This window comes from Mercenaria mercenaria, chromosome 19 (assembly GCF_021730395.1).
Source record: "Mercenaria mercenaria strain notata chromosome 19, MADL_Memer_1, whole genome shotgun sequence".
NCBI classification, from domain to species: Eukaryota; Metazoa; Mollusca; class Bivalvia; order Venerida; family Veneridae; genus Mercenaria; species Mercenaria mercenaria.
In genome coordinates this window covers 17,159,105-17,175,896 of record NC_069379.1, presented here as the reverse complement: position 1 = coordinate 17,175,896, position 16,792 = coordinate 17,159,105, and the positions used below count along the sequence as shown (strand labels likewise).

Below are 16,792 nucleotides of genomic sequence, written 5' to 3'. Positions count from 1 at the left end.
GTCTTTAAACTGCTGAAGGAATATATATAAAGAAAACCATATTAACTTTGACACAAACCATTTAAATTCAATATGTACTTGTAAAACAGTAAAACAGGTATGTGCAGATTAAAACATGCTGACTTATGTGTAGCAATGGATGCAATTAAATATTTTCATTTTAAGCATTCAGTGAGTTTTTACTTCAGTAAGTCTATATTTCTACCGGTACTTTGGCAAACACATACACTGTTGCAAATGACTAAATTATGATTACCTCTCTAGAACATCCACTCACTTCTTAGTTGTTTTAAAACTTTATCACCAAGCAGTCATTTTCAAAAGAAACAACTCACGGCTGAAAAACAAAACAAATAAATTTACTAAAATATATACATTTTGAAATGAGAATATTTTATGTCTTTATCTGCTTTTTACAAATAACATAAAAAACATGCTAATGGTCATTTACAACTAAAACCAAGGCTTTTTCCATTATATCTCTACCTCCAATAAAAGGAGGTAATCCCAAAAAAAACTGTATGTTTCTTCCCAAGTCTGAATATGAAATTCCCAAATGTGTTACTTTATATGGGTGTTTGATGTTTTAAAATGGTTTTGAAAATTTGTATATATCTATATTTAGGTTATTACAACAACATTTATAGTGTTGCTCAATTACTGAAATGTAATCCATTGATAGTTTACCCAAAAAAATATCTTTAAATAGATTTTGGTAATTTGGATATTTCCACGATAGGCAATTTCTGAGAGCATTTTCCCAATTCCACTGGTGTTGGTGCATGGTATTCCCAAAATGATGGAAAAATGCCTTAAAGTTTTATCTTGGTAAAATAATAAGAAATGTTTGTCCAATATTTAAGAAAATAACCTCTGTATGGTCTTTAAACTGTTGAAGGAAGTGAGCACATATCTTGCATAGCTTGAATTATTTACATGTCATATTAAAACATAAAATATTATGAGACTCACCTGTTTTCATTGTACATAGTGTTATCCTTTAACACTCATCCTTCAGTCAGTTGATACAAACTTCACTTATGGAAATTAACAGACAGATGTCAGACTCTGATGTCTATCCACAGTTTAGACTCTTTTCTGCCAGAATATTTTTCCCGAACAATGTCGCTATTCAGCAAATTTTAAACGTGGACTTAGTTTGAAGGGACACATCCAAGCATCACATGCCCATTTAGCATAAAATCTCTGACTGTCATTGTATCTATATACTAATAATTTGCAAAATCCGAGTAGAAATCTGAATTCAGCATAATCCAGGAAGTAAACTTAGATAAGCTCTTTGTGATTTCCTAAATGAAGAGCATCAAGGGGAGGTAATAAAAATAGGAAAATGCCCCAAATCATAAACTTTGGACCAAATCTACAAGAATGTGTCTGAATGACACACTACGATTTATGTTTCTTTTTGAAATATCATCTTCCCTTTATACAAACAAATATACCTTTCTGCTGAGACCTGTGCACTTTTCAAGATGTAGAGCACAATATAAACGTATGTTTTGCTCCATAAATATATTTTTTCTTGCAGATAAAAGTCTAGATCATATAAGAATCAAATAAATATTTGGAAATATTAGTTTGGTATGAAACCTTGTTCATTTGCCTTTAAAGTTTGCAAGTACGAAAATAAAGAACACTTTCTAGTACTTTCCAGATAACAATATAGGAATGCATCCCTACTTTTTTGAAAATTCAGCAAGTTGGGGATTTGCATCCTCGTTTCCATGGTAACCGGGACATATATTGAAAAAATGAAAAACAGGATTTTCTTAATTTTGCACCCTCTTCAAGAAAAAATCGGTTTAAAGGAAATCTGTGACTATGAGTTTCCAACTTTTTTTGGTTCTTACAGAGAATTGGTCTTAATGATGAAATTGTAATTAGTGATATCAGATCATACTTTTTAAATATACGAGAAAGTACATTAAATTTTAATAATGTCATTAAATGTTTAAGTATGTCACCAAATGAATTTATGACCACTCAAAATTGTTGGCTTTTAAATACGAAAAAGTACATGAAATTTTAATAATATCATGAATTGATTAGTATGTCGCCAAATGAATTAACGGCATCTCAAAATTGTGGGTTTTAAGTAATTTTGAGAACGACTTTTAATATTTTTTCTTATTGTCAAGACGTAAAATCGATTTAAGGTAGTTAAAACGTTCCAAAATTCAAATTAAAGATATGTCATAATTTTAATTGTGTAGTGGTCATTTTTTAAGTTTTTGTCTGATAGTATTCACATATATCCAGAGTAGCAAAACATTAATATGAATCATAAGAAATACTTCATTAATTGAATTTCATGACATCATAGAGTAACACTTATTTTAAGAACTGATTTAATGTAATCGAATTATAGGAATATCGAAATTATTTTATAAATCACTAAACGTATGCTTTGATATCAAACTCAAATAAATTTATAATATCATGAAATAGGATCACAGGCATTCATATTTCAGTTAATGATTGCATGAAATAATTCCACGATTTCAATAAATGAATTTAGATTTAAACATATATAGTGAATAAATAGTTCAGTGTACAATAAACACTAGGCATTTTCATACTTTACTTTGGTACAATCTTGTTTGTTTTTCTGACTTTAGGCTTCACATTTCAGTATTATACACTTGGTTAGCAACTCGTAACTTTTTACACGTGTCTTTTCAGACAACTTTCTTTGATGAATGAAATGTTTATATTATGACATTGTGATAATCATTAACAAAAAAAATCGCTGTTTTTTTAATAAAATATCGATTTATTCCTTTACCATATAAGTAAACAGTAGAAACATTATTTTTCTGTCTTTTATATGACTTATAATTTATAATGGATTTTACCATTTTTCAGATGTTGGACAAGATCTGACCTCAGAATGTTGACACCGTTTTCGCTAATTGTTTCATTAGCAACCGTATCGGTCGCAACCGGGTGAGTATAAAACAAGGTAGAAAACAATTAACTAAATCAACCCATATTTGCTTTGGTGGACAATGTGACCTAAGCCGACATTTGGGGCGTATAAGCAGTTTTTCTTTATGACCAAATGTTGTAACTAAATCATTTGATGAAAGTGGAGGGTAAATTCTTTTGTTTGATTGTTTATTGTGACTGCATCTACCCGTGTTTCAGATTAATTGCTTTGTTTGTATTTATTAAAATGGAATCACACATACCTGAAATTAAACATTACATCATGCACCCAGTTACATCTAGTTAGCGACCTAATTACTTTACGTAATATCAAATGATAACTTATTCGTTACACCTAAGTGAAGGAACGTAAGGAGAATCTTACAACCACTCAAGTGATATACAAAACAATAAATTTACATCCATATTCAACATGTTCCACCTATAAATAATTTGGTAATATCCTTCTCGGAAACATTAGTATTTAGTGAGGAAACAGTCCGTTCTTGAGCTGGAAAAGACATTGGTAAATTTTTCGATATTTAGCCGGACGTTTTATGTTATTTGAACGTGTTAATTTCTTAACATTGCGATTTATGTCCAGGCAACGTTGAATCATGTAAATTGGTATTTTTTCCCCCTCAGGAACACATTTATCAATATCTCGCATGTTCCGCTGAAATCGGCCAACTTAATGATCTCTTTTAAAGCCTTACTACTGTCTATTATATAACTGTTTGGGGAAGAACTGGCATTATTTTGCAGCGTTTTGATTTGACGAACGCATTTATATCCGAGGTTTTATCTTTATTTCACATTCTTATCTTTCAGGACGTATGTGATATCTTTTCCAAACTCACTAATCCCGGGTATTTCATTACAAATGCGAGTTCTTGTTCAGAACTGCAATGGATCAGTTTCTGTGTGGGCTGGTTTGAAATATGTACAGAATGATTCCCTGGTCGCAGAAAATACAACATCTGTTCAGAGTGGTAAGTACACAAACTCATATTAGTAATGAATTAGAACGCAAAAACAGAAAGTTTATGAAATTGTAACCGCTTAAATCGTTGCAAGTCTGAATCTAAACAACATACAAACACCTATTTGTTTGACAAAAATCTATCTATAAAAAGATAAATGAAAGCTGATGATAAACCTACTGACTGAATCTAAACAACATACAAACACCTAATTGTTTGACAAAAATCTATCTGTAAAAAGATAAATGAAAGCTGATGATAAACCTACTGACTAAATATATCTATAGGTTGCTACATGTAATACAATGTCATATAAATCATCACTTTGTAGACAAAATTTACCAGTTGCTGTAACAATAGATACCTTTACTTTACTTAATTGTATACACTACTCCCCGCTTTTTAAGCAGAACAGTCGTATTACAAATTATTGACGAAATAATTTGTTTCATTTGTAAGAATTTCTATGTATTGTTAAGGGGTAATTACACTCTGTTACCGCACAAACAGAAGACATTTATATGAAGACAGATAACATAATTCTATGACAAGCGTATCTAGAATAAAGAATGCTATAGTATTAGATACAGTAAAACTTTTTAGTACAGGGGTTTCGCCTGTCTGTTAGCATTGTTCAGAAAAGGTTAAGTTTGTTCCTTCGTTGTTGTTGTTGTTGGATTTAACGTCGCACCGACACATGATAGGTCATATGGCGACTTTCCAGCTTTATGGTGGATGAAGACCCCAGGTGCCCCTCCGTGCATTATTTCATCACGAGCGGGCACCTGAGTAGAACCACCGACCTTCCGTAAGCCAGCTAGATTGCCCATTGCCTTCATAATGCATAATAATAATAAGTGTAGTCATTAGCACTATGGTTAGTATTTTGTTACCTGCTAAACATTGAAAAGACCTTTCCACATACATTTGGGTATTAATATACATTTTGTATTTGCTAATTAAGAAATAACCGTTGCGAATCTTAACGAAGTCTTATACTTCACCTTAAATTGTTTTCAACATTTGTTTTTAAAAGCAGAGAAGTGATCTTTAAAATTGTATGTAAATCAAACGTTGTCTACGATTTGTTTTTAATTGTTGGTAGCACATATTTACTCCCAGGCCGAATTAATAAACAGCTAGAGTCTTATACTGTTTCGAAAGAATTTTAAATGACAACTTGAATTACAACTGACAAATGAGTTTGAAAACCACAACGTTGTGAAATCCAGCTTTCTTTCATTTATCCAAAGACATTAAGAAATCTCATGTTAGTTACAGTGTATCTGTTATCTATGTATTGACACTTCTGCCTCAGATGAACAGATATAAAAGTTTTACGTAGATGATAATAACAAGATACGTATCGACTTCTTCATAAAGACACAGATGGACTGACCGATAAATAAAATAAAACAATAGAATTTGTTTCCTGTTTATCAAATTTTGTATTGTCGTTTACCTCAAGGTATTTAGAGTGTTGCATAACATTACAGAAGTTACAATATTTGCAAAAGCTTTTAACATTATTCAAAACCAATGAAAAAACACGATACATACCACATCACTGTAAAGAAAGCAAGGACTTGCGGTCACTAGATGTAAGTTAAAGAGTAAACAATAGGCAGCGGAATGCACTTAAATCTTTTACCAGTAATTATAACACAAAAATATTCTTAAATGTACACCATTAAATAAGTGTTTGATAGGCCAAAAATTAAAACAAGTTGAAATTCTCAATTAGATGTTCACACCTGTACCAACAGCACGGATGTAATGCCGAATATACCCGAGCCTAGCTGTCTATTTAATCGCACTACGTTTGCCGGTGAGGCAAGAAAAAAGCTAATTAAAACTGGCATTTATCTAAGACATTCTTTTCATTGATGACATTAAGGTCTACAGTTTTTTTTTCATTTTATTATTATCATTTTTATTAACATTATTATTATTATTATTATTAGCATCATTCAATTTGTCCGGCTAATGACTTATTTGTGGAATTTAATAAAGATATAACACTTTTTATTTACTTATCATACACATTATATGAACTTCAATTAATATGAAATTTGTATTAGAATAGTCTTGGCCTGTCGTCATCAAAGATTTAAGTCTGAAATGTAAACTTACTAAAATAGACTTTGTGTATGTGTATGTATGTGTGTGTTTGTGGTGTGTACGTCTGCGTGCTGTAGGTTTCGTTTTGGGAAGGCTGCGTTTTTGGTACGTGGCATTCCCTGTTTGATATTAGTCTTTTTTTTTTTTTTAATTTCTTAAAAGTCAAATTGCTATAATATCCTTTGTTTCAAATCTACATAGCCTTTTATTTTTGTTGTAGTTTATGCCGTATTCTTGACAAGATTTTATCAAAATCTGTACCTGATTTACAAATATATGGCATAAGGTTATTTTAGCATTTCAAAGTCTACGTTTCAGACTTCCAATCTTGATGAGTTCGGATCCTATTTGATATCGCATACAATATATATTTTCAGGAATATCTACGATATTGTCTATCAATGTAAGTTGTTGCTATTACACCAGATATAAAATAATATCTCTTTTATGAAATTGTACCGTGATTAACTCATGTGATTCGTTAAAATATGAACCTATTTTTATATTTGAAATAAGAGTTGTATACAATATACAATGTAGAAAGAAGTGTACAATATTGTATTAACCGTTATAACATTTGTTTATATGTTGATTTGAGTTGGCAAAACGTTTTGTGAACGGCCTGTTTTTTATTCCCAGGTACCGGGTAACTTGCTACCTTCAGAATATAAAGTAGATACTTTGGGGTCAGGAGGCCTTGTTTTTGAAAATAGTTCTAACATTCGTTTTGAAGACAGAGGTTTGATAGTGTTAATCCAGACTGATAAGACACGATATTCCGCAGGACAGACAGGTATGTAAGAGTAAACAATCATATTTTGTAAACGTTTATTGTCAAGGAAAAGAAAACATGAGAATTTGATGTCAAATAATTCAATAACTTAGTTTTTATGTAATACATTGAATAGTTGTCGAAAATTTATAATCATCTAGTCAGTACTTTTTTAGAAAATTACCCTTTTTATGTAAAACCATAATAGAAACAATAGAGAGACTGGATTTCATAGAAATATTCTAAGTTATCTGCTGTATTAACTACGAGCAGAGTTGAATACACAGTCAAAGTAAAATCGGCGATTTAAAAGTGAATTAAGCGGCATTTCAAAGCGTCCATGACTTTCCGTAAAAATCCAAAATTGCACATGGAGAAAACGTAATAAGGTGATTTTCATTACGGGTCCGCGACGTAAAGATATCCATTAGTTATCTTTTACTGAAATATATCTTAAGATATTGTTTCTAATGTGTAAAATCCTCATCAAATGTATCTAACTTTACTAATTTAAAATATATAAATTTAGACAGAGAGCTACATTCATAATTAAATGTCATTCTGTATCAGTTGACGGTTAAATTAGTGGTAGTACACATTTATGCATGTATTGCGTTTATCTTTACATGTATACAGTGTGTACTATTTTAAACCTAATGTATATATAGTACTGTTAATACACACGAACTTCTTAATTTCATGTTTACATAAACTATACGAAGTAATTCTTTATATTCACAAAAATGAAAATCGGTTCTAATATACCTTTAAAGATATATCAGTCCCAAATTCCATATTTGAAAGTATGAATAATTACTAAGTCTAGTTTATGAAAGCATAAAAAATAACAAGTTCATCTGTTTGCATGAGGTTGAAAATAATTCACACTAATAATATGAATAGCCACACGCAGTACATTTTTACTACATCACCCATTAATTTTATTCTTTTTAACAATTGACTGTTTCTGCAAGGTACTTAATTATGAACGTGCTTCTGCGTAAGTAATTTATTCAAATATTAAGTTAAAATATTTGGTAAGGATTTTCTATATTAATGAAAGATGCTTACTGTATAACCTTAGGAGCAATTGCTGTTGCATTTTCAGTCCATTTATACTAACTACGTGGTAAAAGGAGTTACACATACTAACAAACTTTATATTCTCTTTTTCCTAGTGAAGTATCGAGCAGTACTTCTTCTTCCGAACCTGTTGAACTTCCAAGGACAAGCAACTGTTACAATTCAGGTAAAACATATTATTATTTTTTAAAGTTAAATATATCTATTTATATTTGCTCAATTGTTGACAGGTGGCTGAAAAAAATTTGTCCATATATTTTATATGACCCAGGCTCTGGAAACCATTTTCCTTCATCAGGTCACTGTGATCTTGACCATTGATCTTGAAATCTGCATATCAATAAAGATCTTCTTCAAGTGATGGTTAGTCATCCTGTAAAGGTAAATGTTGTAGCTGTTATATTTATAGTGCAGGACCCGCTAGACTTTCAGTCTGGCAGTCTGTATATCAGAATTTCATCAATTTCGTTTCCGACCAGTAACTAAGGGGTCATCAAAGTAAATAATTACTGTACATTGCTCGTTGGCAGTACTGGATCCCTGTTGATCCTCAGTTTTAGTTGCGCAATGGTCAAGGTAACAGTGATTGTCAGTACAGAAATCGTTTCCGCCAAGTAACCTAAAAGAATGTTTTGTTCTGTGATCAACAAAATTTCTGGTACACGCATTTGTCTAAGGTCTCTTTTGATTTTAAGGTCAGTGACCCGCATGTCAAGTTAACAGTGACTGTTACTACAGAACTCGTTTACGTTCAGTATCTTCACAATTCCATTACCTGCAATCCTCAATCGTATTTGTAGAGCACATGGTCACCGGGTAATGTAACACTGACTGTTAGTACAAATCTTTTCAATATTCTAAGGTTGTTTGATCTGCGATCCTCAGACTTTGCAGGAAAATTCCAAGTAGACAGTAGGTAGACCCTATTGATATTCAGGTCAAAACGTAAAGTCACAATGACAGCTAGGGCACAAAATCTTCTGCTCTATATTTATTAGAAAGACTCATCAACCCTCAAACGTAGCAAACAAGCACGAATTGAATGAACCTTACGGATTTTGAGTTCAGAGAGTCTTATTTGGAAAGAGAACCCTCAAACATAGCAAGCACGAAACGAATGCACCTTTCGGGTTTTGATTTTAGAGATTCTAATATGAACGCGAGTATATAAAAAGAACAATTACCATGGACTTTTATTTGGGTGGGGGTGGGGGGGGGTCTTAGTCAGAATTCCTGGTCACTATCATGCGAAGGATCAGATGGACGTTCGTCATTTTGATGGCAATTTAGTTTCCGCTCAATGTCTTTGAAATGCGTTGACATATGAATCTCAAACTACGTGTCCATATTGCCTCAGGTATATTATGCTCCGTGCTGATAGATTTATGGTCAATGAACATGAATTGAATTTTAAATATAATCGATATTTCAAAATTAATTGTAAAGGAGTGGGTAATTATTGTGTTTTCCTTCAGCTTACATTAGAACACAGTTTTAATATGTCCTGCACATATGGCGTCATTTTTTCTTATTTTCGGATGACTTATTATCGTAGGACGGAAATAACAATAAAATTGAAGTCAACGGACCAAATTCCGTTACCAATGGCGTCATATCGAGACAGTTAGAGCTCAGCAGATACCCTGTCTTTGGAAGTTGGAAACTAGTGATTGATGCTATGGTAAATATTTTTGCTGGGTTTAACGTCGCAATGACACAATTATAAGTCATATGGTGACTTTCCAGCTATTATTTTAAGTATTCAAACACTTTACTAAAAAGCCATTTTGTTGTTTATCGCCTAATTTTCAACGTTCGAATGTGGCAAGGATTTTTATTTCAACATCTGATCGTTAAATCTTGGTATATCAGACAATACACAAGAAATATAATCTGAAAGTAGATCCCTCGGAAGCACCGAAAACAATGCAAACAGTGAAAATTGCAGACTCGGTTTGATTGAGTCTGTTCATGAGCAGTAATGGAAAATGCAACACTGCCCATGCCCTCTAGCAACGGCTTAAGCGGTATTCAATCTTCAAATCTAAATGAGTTGAAATCAATGATCCCGAAGGACCAGAAAATATAACAAGTCATATTCACTTTCATTCTGAACGTGCTAGTGAGGTCAATATAGTGAAAAAGTATGCTAAAGTAGTAATAAATTGGACCGTATGCGTTTGTATAACGTCATTATTTTGCCTGTCTGTGTGTCAACTAAATTTTCACTTCATTCTTTGTCTTACTGGAAGAAAAGCCATGCCATAGTAGAATGTGCACTTTGATTGTGTCTGAAAGTGTAATTATGTGTATTTTTCATAAAGTGCCTTCCTTTATGCATAAATTTGTGTACAGTATATTAAATATTTGGTAACACCTTAGTCTTTTAAAATCACCTAACTTGTTTTTATATTCTAGCTATGAATTATATTGGAAGTGTTGTTTAATGGTTTTGTAATTGGTTTTGTCACCACCATTCAAACTGTTTCCCTTTACATATTTTGATCCATTTTAAATTTGTCCGATTTGTTTTTTGTCTAAACCTTTTTATCTATTATAAGTATTTCAGTTCTGCTGGATGGAAAATTATCAGCTTTTAGAAACTTTTTTCTACGCACTTTGTTTAAAACAGTAATATTTATTTTAGGGGAAAAAAACCTCAAAGACATTTGAAGTAAATGACTACGGTAAGAATTTATATAATTTAGCATTTTATGTGATATATTGTTGATAGCAAAACATTCTAGTTTTGAGTATGAACTTGTGAAAAAAAACTTATTTCAAATGTATTGTCAGCAGATGAGTACTGTAATAAATATATGTACACGATATTCCCCGATGTTTGTAATTGCTACAAACTATAACAATTTGTATGCTGTGTGTATAAATAATAACCCCTTTTATGGTTAATTGCTGCAGACTATAAAAATGTGATCGATGAGTGTACGCATAGTTATTTTAACATGTTTGTAATAACTGCACACTCAAATGTGTACCCTGTGTGTATACATAGATATGTCCAGATCTCAGCGTACAGATAGTTGTTCTCAGATTTTTGATATTGCTACAAACTATAAAAATTTGTACACCGATCGAGTGCACACATAGTTATTTCCATATGTTTTTTTATCTCATATAATACTGCTACACACTAAAGAACACTTTATGCCGAGTGCACACATAGTTAATTCCAAATGTTTTAATTGCTACATATAATAAATATGTGTACGCGGAATGTACACGTAGTTATCCCTTAATGTTTGTAATCGCTAAATGCTAAAATATGCACGCTGAGTTAGCACAGAGTTATTTTATTTGTTTGTAAGCATGTAATTGCTTCGCCTAATTAGATATGTACAGATAGTTATTGTAAGATTTGTAACACACTGTTAAAATATTTAACACTGATTGTATGCATTGTTATTCAAGAATTTTTGTAATTACAACACACTATGAAATGTGTACGCTGAATTGTCAAATAGCTTTTGTCATTATTAAAGGGATGTTTATAACCGCTATATGCAATGACATGTGTCTTAATAAATAATGCTTTGTAAAGTCATAAATATTTATTTACAGTTCTTCCAAAGTTTACAGTTCAAATTACCTTACCGGCAGAAATACATTCAACACAAACAACATTCACAGTAGACGTGAAAGCAATGTAAGACAAAATTATAAAAATCTAAATATTTCAAATAGCCAACATTTTCTTTTTTAAGTGTTAAGTGGATTGGAGATTCATTCAAGAAAGATGTATAACAAGGCATCCCCAAATACAAGGAAGATATAGAGGATATTTGTTTCAGTGAAATATCAATTTTAGCCACGAGTGAAAAGGACTTTTTTGGTGCTCACGAGTGAAATAAAACTGATATTTCAATGAAACAAACATTTTTTTTATTTCATGTGTAAAACTCTACTTTTGTTGCGTAATTTATAAAATGTCGAAAATCGCGGGAAAGGTCAGCAGAAAGCAGAACACAAATGACGTCATTTTAACGACGTCATCGTCATTATGGTCCCCGGTATTCATAACGCTCGGTATACAATTTGACTTCGATCGCTACGTAGGACCGGAACTAGTTCGGCAAAAACAGTGAAAAATAAAAATGATGATCTACTGTTTCAAAACTGTGGATTATCACTTTTATTTCACTGAGAAAACTCTATTATTCACTGGAAAACATAAAATAAATGGACTTTATTCATCATGCCGAAATATCTATGAATATTAGAATTAACCACCAAGAAGCTAGCTGCGACTAGTTATTTTTTTTCGTATGTATTGTATCAACACTATCACACAAAATCGCTTTAACCCATTTATTTACGTTATTCGGCATTGGTTTACATTGTCAGTATATATACGTTTCTCAAAGAATACACTCAATTTTATTAACTGCGTGCAACCTGAGAGTTTATAAATGGCATCAACACTGATCAGGATGTTTTACTGGTATGTTTTTGTTTTATTTTATCTACTTCTACTTAGATCCAGTTTGGAATAGGTCAACACCTTTCTCAATGAAATTTAAAGAAGTTTGTTTTTATTGACGTATATGTACATTAATCTTAATATTAGCACGTTCGTAAAAAGATTTGACTACAAAGTGATTTGTTTCATAATTTTCGAATATCCGTACGTTAGCTAAAGTATAATAACATTAAAGGGCAAATACTATCTTTGCAAAAGACACATGATTTTGCACAATGGATTAATGAGTTAAAGCGGTAAATCATTAATCTTTTCTTAGATTAAACATAATTAATTAATCCTCAATTGTAACCGAGAAACATAAAAGCCGTAGGCTTCAAATGAATGAGCTCCATGACTTTTAAGGACCAGAAAAATATATCAACCCAATTTTGCAGGATTGGGGGGGGGATTTTTACAGCCGCCTGATGGAACTTAAATGCCCCTGAACATCATTTAATCCATAAAATACAATCACTAAAGTTTCGTTTGTTAAAATGATTATACTCTAGTACGAGTTTCAGCGCAGCAGGATATGCAAAACATTAGGAGACAAATCCCTATACAGTTAAATCTGAGACGAACCAGTACAATACATGTATATAATTGAGACGAATCAGTACAATGTATGTATATAATTGAGACGAACCAGTACAATGTATTTATATAATTTTATTACTTTCTTAAAGGTTCACGTTTAATACAGACGTCACCGGAAATTGCACTGTCCTAATTTACAACGAAGATGAGCCGTCGAATAACTTTGAGTTGAAGGCAGTGGTAGGATTTATTATTTTGATATGTTCACACTGCTAATTTTCTATCATGGAATGGTCCATCATTCAATTTGGGCAATACCATTTATTATCAGAAGGGTCGTTAACTGAAACATTACTGACCGAATAGCGAAAAGTGCAGACCATGATCAGACTGCACGGATGTGCAGGCTGATGTTGTTCGGCACTGGTCGCAAAGGCAGAATCAGTTGCATCCCTAACTTTGAATACTGACATAAACTATTGAAACGTATTCATGTTAAGTATGAATGAACGGACCCATGTGAGAAAAACATGAATGTCCAATTAAAGAATACGGGATTCGCGTATATGGAATGTTCCATATACCGGAAATATGTTTCCGTATACGCCCGTATTTTAGGAGTATACGGAATGCATACACTTCCGTATACGGAACCTTTTTCCGCAGTGATAAAATCGGGAAATAAGATCCCTCGAAAGCATCGAGAACAATGCAAACAGTGAAAATTGCAGACTCGGTTTGATTGAGTCTGTTCGTGGGCAGTAATGGAAAATGCAACACTGCCCACGCCCCCTAGCACCGGCTTAAACAGTATTCATTCTTCAAATCTAAATGGGTTGAAATCAATGATCCCGAAGGACACTTGTTTTAATACAATAATCAAACCAAAGGAAATACGTTAGAATACATTTTGTTGTGTTCAGTCCAAAGACCACCATGTAGACCAATTTGCATTACGTGAGCAAGTAAGGAATTGGCAAAAAGTGGTCCCTTAACTAAAAAGGTCTCTTAATATAACAGTTTATACATCAACAGCACATTAGAAAGCAGATCTGAAAGAAGGTGTGTTCTAATGCAAATGATTTCTTAAGGTATCCAGTCAACAAACAGACAAGTTCTATATAACACTGCTTTAAAAGCTCACATATTTTGCATCATTTGTACTGAAAAAGAAAATATAAATTGCATTACAATTTTTGTCTTACTTTATAGTTTTCAGTGATACTTCAATAGAAATCCAGTTATTACGGTGCACAATTTATCTTTTGCAGTTAAAACAGCATGTCTGTACAGATTCTTGCATGATGTTATGGACATTTTATTTACTAATTCTTTTTCAGCAGACTAAACTCTTTCAAGTTATACCATTTGTAATGTATGTATGCGGGTTACCATGAGGCTTTCTGTTATGTCATTTTCTGGTTTGCAAAGAGAAAGAGTTAACATATTTAGGGAAAGGACAACTATACTCTTACTAGCTTTCTGTCCATTTCGCTGATCACTGTTTTAATTGTAAATTATTCATGAAATGACTTAAATGAATAAAATATGTTTCAACAAAGTATTTAGCAGTTTCTGGGCAATAACAATCTTCAAACTGTTAAAAATCTGATTAGATGCTCGATAAAATTTAAATGCTTTTTTATGTTTTTCCTTGCATGCTTAGTTGAAAGGGTCGGTGCAGTTTACTGTTCAGATGTCCCAAATAAACAATGAATTAGACCTGGACTCAAAGATAAATATCCGAGCTATGGTGACCGACCACGCTACTGCCCTGACAATGGTAGCCGAAAGAACACTGAACATAGTATTCGACATACAGGATTCTGTTACTATCTCCAAAGTAGACCTATATAAAAATAGTTTCATACCTGGAATGACTTATCGTACAAAGGTATTAATAAAAGATATTAAGGTGATGACACTCGGTAATTACGTATTCTTGTTGGGCAATTTGGCAATCTTCGGACGTAAATGAGCTATACAGTCATGTTTTAGGGATTTAGAACTATATTTACAAAACTGTGTATTAGGTATATTATTTCATTTACAATGTTTTAGAGAAAATACAAAAACGAAGATACAAAGAGTTAAGCGAACATCACTTGAACATAAACTTTTACAGCATATATTTGTAACAGTTGAAACGCTGTTCGAAACGTAACAAAAACAACTAGAGTTAAAGGAATTTTTGTTTTTGTTTGTAATGTTTTAAACACATAGAACATAACATAGCGTGAATAGGTGGACATACATTTTGTATTTTATTAATTGAACCACGGCAAAAGAGTTTTTAAACATGAAGAGTAACATAATTAGTTTTATATTCATTTTTGTCTCAGCTCCTCGTCCAACGAGGTAATCAGCCAGTCGGACAAAGTGGGTATTTAACTGTGACACCGACGGTAACAACTGCAGTTTTGGAAACATGTACCCTTGGAAATCCTGCATATACATGGCTCAATGTTCAGGAGATTACTGGGGAACCTATGTCAGTTCCATTCAATGAGTTAGGATATGCAGATCTTAGCTATCATGTTGATAGTGATAACGCAGAAAAGTTATCCTTGAAGGTAAGCGTTGGAACTAAACATACAAACTTCAGGTGAGCACTGTCAGTTTTAGATATATGTGTAGCTAACTGCATCAAGTCAAGTCAATATTTATTTATTGTCGGTAGATAAAATAACATAATAAACATAGGCTATGTATAGCTTTTGACCGACATAATCAAAGCACACAGTCCGTAAAAAGTATTTGATATATCAATTACTGAAAAAGAATTATTTGAATAGAAAAAAGAGATCCTGGTTGAAATATTTGAAAGAAAAATAGAAACAACTGAGCTAAAACTTTATTATAGAAAATCATGCACTTTTTATCTCTTGGCATGAAACAAATCATGCATAATTACTGCGGCAGTCAGCACCTTAGTAATCAAGTGTAATATTTGAAAATTGTAATTATTTCATTTACAGATACAGCTTAATGATCCCAGTATACAACCATCTTCATCTTACAAAACAATTAACCTGTATGCATTATCTACTAATATGCCTTTGATTCGGATGCATGCCGACGAAGTACAAACAGCGGTAAGATTTGTATGATGGTTTGCCCTAATGGACACAAAAATATCTAAGTAAGCCTGCTCGGAACAAACTGTGTGTACACTGGTGTAACTATGTTGTTCCTAATCCAGGACTACAATTACTCAAATGTATCGAGCTCTAGATTGTACATTTTTGTAAACTACACATCAGTAACTTATACTGTCAGAAAATAATTCTGCGCAATATTTTAGTCATCTGTATGAAAACTTACGAAACAAAGCTGCTGATCATTTTATATTAGAGAATGGCTAGTGTACTTAAACTTTATGATTAATTTATTTTCATTTTCATTGAAGGTCGATGAAAGTGTCTCGCTTGATATTACTGCAACAGAAAATCTCAATGGAAATCTAACTTTCGAGGTATTTGTGTATAAGTACTATTATAATTGTTCTAAAACCTTTATCATATGCTAGTTGTAGAAAATTTGTAATTAGTTTTTATTTAGGTATTGTAGTTTGTGTAAATAGATAATGTTCGTTACTTTTATGTCGTTCGTCGGAACTACCGCATCAATAAATACATTCCCGAGAAAAAAATAAAAATCACCCGCCCGCACGTAAATAAAAATCTCCGAAAAAAAAGTTTTACCGATTACGCGGTCCGAAATAATAACGGCAAAATAGGTTATATCGCTGTTTTAATGCGTCAAAGTGATATTGATCAGATTTCATGCGTCCGTAATACATGTAGCATATGACCCAAACTAAAAAATTCAGGAATTATGGTGTTGTTCATCATTTGTTTCAAATCT

The 16,792-nt window shown here is 32.2% G+C and overlaps 1 protein-coding gene across 1 annotated transcript in view; it reads left to right on the top strand.

Moving 5' to 3' along the window:
- LOC128546176 (CD109 antigen-like) overlaps positions 1-16,792 on the top strand; it is an 81,683-nt gene that overhangs the window by 33,593 nt on the left and 31,298 nt on the right. The window contains exons 2-14 of the mRNA XM_053531193.1: positions 2,887-2,967; positions 3,781-3,941; positions 6,431-6,456; positions 6,693-6,846; positions 8,004-8,074; positions 9,464-9,589; positions 10,556-10,595; positions 11,488-11,572; positions 13,075-13,165; positions 14,592-14,819; positions 15,268-15,498; positions 15,904-16,020; positions 16,335-16,400. Of these exons, the coding sequence (XP_053387168.1) occupies positions 2,912-2,967; positions 3,781-3,941; positions 6,431-6,456; positions 6,693-6,846; positions 8,004-8,074; positions 9,464-9,589; positions 10,556-10,595; positions 11,488-11,572; positions 13,075-13,165; positions 14,592-14,819; positions 15,268-15,498; positions 15,904-16,020; positions 16,335-16,400 (1,452 nt within the window). The 5' untranslated portion in view covers positions 2,887-2,911. The remainder of the gene's footprint in view (positions 1-2,886; positions 2,968-3,780; positions 3,942-6,430; positions 6,457-6,692; positions 6,847-8,003; positions 8,075-9,463; positions 9,590-10,555; positions 10,596-11,487; positions 11,573-13,074; positions 13,166-14,591; positions 14,820-15,267; positions 15,499-15,903; positions 16,021-16,334; positions 16,401-16,792) is intronic.